This window comes from Rhagoletis zephyria, unplaced genomic scaffold (assembly GCF_001687245.7).
Source record: "Rhagoletis zephyria isolate East Lansing unplaced genomic scaffold, Rhagoletis_zephyria_1.1 Rzeph_scaffold_25377, whole genome shotgun sequence".
Taxonomy (NCBI): Eukaryota; Metazoa; Arthropoda; class Insecta; order Diptera; family Tephritidae; genus Rhagoletis; species Rhagoletis zephyria.
Window position 1 is genome coordinate 1 of NW_016182435.1, and position 4,700 is coordinate 4,700.

Consider the following 4,700-nt stretch of genomic DNA (forward strand, 5'->3'; position numbering starts at 1 on the left):
ATTGGAGAGAAGGACCGCTCCACGCAATTCCAAGCGGGGCAGACTCACTGTTTGGAGGGGTGCGACTTTACTTTTTGCTACAAGCAAATGAGATGATGCCAAGTTTTCACAGTGTTCCACTCGGAGATAAACGCATGCGCAGAATGCTTTTTCGGATGCGTCTGAGAATTCATGGAGCTGAATGGTTTTATTAGGGGAAAACTGAACCCATCGCGGTATCCGTATTTCGCTGATGGCTATGAGGTTTTCTCGAAATGAAGTCCACTTGCGAAGCGCTCCGGGTTTGACGTTCTCGTCCCAATCGGTACCTTCCATCCAGAGTTGTTGGAGTAAGATTTTCGCCTGGATCATCATTGGCGATAGCCACCCTGCCGGGTCGAAAAGTTTCGCCACGGAGGACAAAATCTGTCTTTTATTGGCTGTTGTGGAGTCTGGCAGGGGGTCAATAGAGTATGAGAATTCATCGNCGCTTGACGTTCTCGTCCCAATCGGTACCTTCCATCCAGAGCTGTTGGAGTAAGATTTTCGCCTGGATCATCATTGGCGATAGCCACCCAGCCGGGTCGAAAAGTTTCGCCACGGAGGACAAAATCTGTCTTTTAGTGGCTGCTGTGGAGTCTGGCAGGGGGTCAATAGAGTATGAGAATTCATCGTTGAGTGCATTCCATGTTACGCCGAGAGTTTTTGTTGAACTGGAATCATGGAATTCAAGAAAGTTTGTTTCTAAGAGGTCTGGTTTAGGTATATTTTTGAGTAGATATTTGTGGTTCGCAGTCATTTTTTTTAATGGAAAACCTGCTGATTTTAACGCATCAGTTACCTGGGTCATTGACGTAAGTGCTGATTCGAGGTCGTAACCCCCAGAGAGTATATCATCAACGTATGTTTCATTTAACAGTATTTCTGTGGCTTTTGGGTATTTGCCGCTTGAGTCTTTAGCTACTTGGTGAAGCGTTCTTATCGCGAGGTATGGCGCGCAATTGACACCAAAGGTAACGGTTTTTAATTTAAAATCTTGTACCGAAATTTGAGGGGTTCTGCGGAAAAGTATCCTTTGGAATTCTTTATCCTCTGGGTGAATGTATATCTGGCGGTACATTTTCTCAATGTCGCCATTGAAAACGTATTTGTACAAACGCCATTTGAGTAGAACGAGCATAAGATCATTTTGGAGTATTGGACCTGTGTGGAGGATGTCATTAAGAGAGATACCTGAATGCGAAAGTTTCGACGCGTTGAAAACTACTCGCACCTTGGTAGNCTTTGAGGGAATTCTTTATCCTCTGGGTGAATGTATATCTGGCGGTAAATTTTCTCAATGTCGCCATTGAAAACGTATTTGTACAAACGCCATTTGAGTAGAACGAGCATAAGATCATTTTGGAGAATTGGGCCTGTGTGGAGGATGGCATTAAGAGAGATACTTGAATGCGAAAGTTTCGACGCGTTGAAAACTACTCGCACCATGGTAGTTTTACTATGTGGTTTAATTCCTGCGTGGTGGGGTAGGTACTATGAAAAATATTTGCCTTCACGTATTGTTTCTCGGGACGATGTGGGTTCCATGTGACCCAATGAGAGGTATTCTTCCAGGACCTTCGAGTATGTTTGTTGCAGTTCCGCCTTCTTTTCATGCGATCTCTCGATACTGAGATATTGTTGTTGTGCTGCAGGCTTGNTTCACGTATTATTTCTCGGGACGAAGTGGGTTCCATGTGACCCAATGTGAGGTGTTCTTCCAGGACCTTCGAGTATGTTTGTTGCAGTTCCGGCTTCTTTTCATGCGATCTCTCGATACTGAGATATTGTAGTTGTGCTGCAGGCTTGGAGTGTCCGTGTGCAATCGTGTCCGGGAAAGTAGTTTTAAACAGAAGTTTTACCACGTAACGACCGTCATCTCTGCGAGTTGTGGACTTTTGATAGAGATCTTCACAAAATACATCATCGTCAGTGAGGGATGGGGTTGCTGGTACTTCCTCCTGATCCCAGAACTTCTTGAGCAGATCATTGAGAGAGTTTGTTGTGCTTTCAACTACCTGGGTTGAGAATGATGATACTTGCTCCGTCAGTGGGCCGCTCAAAATCCACCCAAATATTGAGTTTTGGGCTATCAAACTTCCACCGACATTGGTTTTTAGGCCTGGGAGTAACACTTGGGGAATGACATCGCTTCCTAATACCATGTCTATTCGAGCTGGAGTAAAACAGTGGGGGTCTGCTAGGGGGAGGGATGAGTATTCTTGCAGTTCAATATATGTAACTTTGAACGATGGCAAGAAATGAGTAAGTTGCGGNGCATCATCGTCGGTGAGTGATGGGGTTGCTGGTACTTCCTCCTGTTCCCAGAACTTCTTGAGCAGATAATTGAGAGAGTTTGTTGTGCTTTCAACTACCTGGGTCGAGAATGATGATACTTGCTCCGCCACTGTGCTGCTCAAAATCCACCCAAATATTGAGTTTTGGGCTATCAAACTTCCGCCGACATTGGTTTTTAGGCCTGGGAGTAACACTTGGGGAATGACATCGCTTCCTAATACCATGTCTATTCGAGCTGGAGTAAAACAGTGGGGGTCTGCTAGGGGGAGGGATGAGTATTCTTGCAGTTCAATATATGTAACTTTGAACGATGGCAAGAAATGAGTAAGTTGCGGGAGTATTATCGCGTTTGTCGTTATTTTCATAGTTGAATCAGCAGAACAAATGGTAATCGGGCAGATTCTGTTCGCATTTTGCAGTACGCGGCCACCCATTCCCATAATTTCATAACTAGTCGCTTATGTCGTGAGGCCAAGCAGGTTTTGTATGCGAGACGCTATGAATGTTTTCTGAGATCCTTGATCTACAAGAGCTCGAATTTTGAAAATTTCTCCATTATGCAGGATTGAGATTTTTGCGGTAGGAAGTAGGGTTTTTTCTCTACTACTCGCAAAATGTGAGAGAGTTTGTTGAGCTGCCTTTGAGGTTGATGCTTCGTTTGGGTTGCTATTCCCTGGAGATGGGACTCGTGCCTGATTTGTTTTAGACCTGGTGCCTGTATTTGCTGTTGGTGATCTAGCGGGGTAATGGAGAAGAGAGTGATGCCGTTTTTGGCAATAAACGCAGGTAAACTTGCTGTGGCACTCAATTTCTGAGTGAGAGCAGGCCAAACAGTTTTTACAATAGTTGTTGTCTCTTATGAACTTATTGACTTATTGCGTTCCAGAACTGAGAGCTCCTTGAATTTGACACAGTTCATCAGAGAGTGATTTTAGTTGCATAATTTGCAAGATACCTGTTTTTTAACCCAGTGTTAAATGAGTGAGTTCTGTTTTTATAGCCGAAGGAATGAGTATGATTAGGTGTTGATGAGCGTGGGGTATAATTTGGAGCTGGGGCCTTGGGTTTATTTGGCCTGTACGTACTAAGTCTCTCTACGATTTCATAACGGGTTGTCAGAAATTTATTCATTTCTGACCAGAGGGGTAACTCTTTTCTAGAGTCGAGTGACTGTTCCCATAACGCTAGGGTTTCATCTGGGAGTTTTGAGGAGCAGAGATGTATTAATATGGGGTCCCAGTTTTCTGTGGGTACGCCATTTGATTTCAAAGTCGAGAGGCAATTGTTTATTGTTGTCTGAATTGCCTGAATTTTTTCCCCATTTTCGCTTTGAATGGGCTGAATATTAAAGAGGGTTTTGAGTTGGTTGTCGACAAGGAGTCTGCGATTTTCATAACGGGATTTTAATGCATCCCATGCGAGCTCAAAGTTTTGGTCATTCATCTCATAGTTTTTTATTAAAAGTGCTGCTTTACCTCGGGTTTTTAGCTTTAAGTAGTACAGTTTTTGGGCTTGAGAGAGTTGGGGGTGTTGTTTGTAAACTGCTGTGAACATGTCCCTGAAGGGCGGCCAATCTTCTTAGCCGCCATAAAAGAAATCAGTGTCACAAGCAGGTACTTTTAAGTAGTTTTGAGTTAGGGGTGGGGCTGGGGCTGCTGAAATGGTGGTTGCGCTTGCGCCTATCGCGTTTTGTTGAAGTCTGGGGAGCAGTTGGTTTATTCGGGTCCTAGTATTGTGGCACATATCGATGGCTGCGTCATATTTCGTTTCGTATGCTTTCCTATACTTTTCGTCACTGCAACACATGTGTACAAGCTCGTATGCCTGTTCAACCCATGCTAGGTGTTTGGTGAGTTCCTCCACATAAAGCTTGAGACCGGCTTCCGAGTGATCCGTTTCGTTTATCTTCCACCATTTCGCACAATATTTTTCCAGCTTTGAGATTTCGAAGAGGAATTTTTTTTGAGTTTGGGTCAATTCCTCNTCTGGGGCTGCTGAAATGGTGGTGGCGCTTGCGCCTATCGCGTTTTGTTGAAGTCTGGGGAGCAGTTGTTTTATTCGAGTCCTAGTATTGTGGCACATATCGTTGGCTGCGTCATATTTCGTTTCGTATGCTTTCCTATACCTTTCGTCACTGCAACACATGTGTACAAGCTCGTATGCCTGTTCAACCCATGCTAGGTGTTTGGTGAGTTCCTCCACATAAAGCTTGAGACCGGCTTCCGAGTGATCCGTTTCGTTTATCTTCCACCATTTCGCACAATATTTTTCCAGCTTTGAGATTTCGAAGAGGAATTTTTTTTGAGTTTGGGTCAATTCCTCATCGTCCGTTTGAGATTTTGACCGTGTCTTTACTCCCTGAGGAGGTGCCTGGAGGGATGTGA

The 4,700-nt window shown here is 44.3% G+C and overlaps 1 protein-coding gene across 1 annotated transcript; it reads right to left on the reverse strand.

Moving 5' to 3' along the window:
- Window positions 1-1,306: 1,306 nt before the first annotated feature.
- Window positions 1,307-4,293, reverse strand: LOC108382133 (uncharacterized). Its single transcript, XM_017638530.1, has 3 exons — window positions 2,612-4,293; window positions 1,746-2,254; window positions 1,307-1,596 (listed from the first exon to the last, which is right to left on the reverse strand). Exons 1-3 carry the CDS (start codon window positions 2,754-2,756, stop codon window positions 1,513-1,515), a joined length of 738 nt encoding a protein of 245 aa, XP_017494019.1. The 5' UTR covers window positions 2,757-4,293; the 3' UTR covers window positions 1,307-1,512.
- Between the last annotated feature and the right edge of the window lie 407 nt (window positions 4,294-4,700).

What these genes read in the sequence shown, in the direction of transcription:
- LOC108382133 (XM_017638530.1), bottom strand. Translation starts at nt 2,756, where the DNA reads ATGGGAATGGGTGGCCGCGTACTGCAAAATGCGAACAGAATCTGCCCG. An exon ending in GCCATCGTTCAAAGTTACAT is followed by an intron (nt 2,255 to 2,611) that starts ATATTGAACTGC and finishes TCAAAGTTACAT; the next exon opens with ATATTGAACTGCAAGAATAC. An exon ending in TGCAACAAACATACTCGAAG is followed by an intron (nt 1,597 to 1,745) that starts GTCCTGGAAGAA and finishes ACATACTCGAAG; the next exon opens with GTCCTGGAAGAATACCTCTC.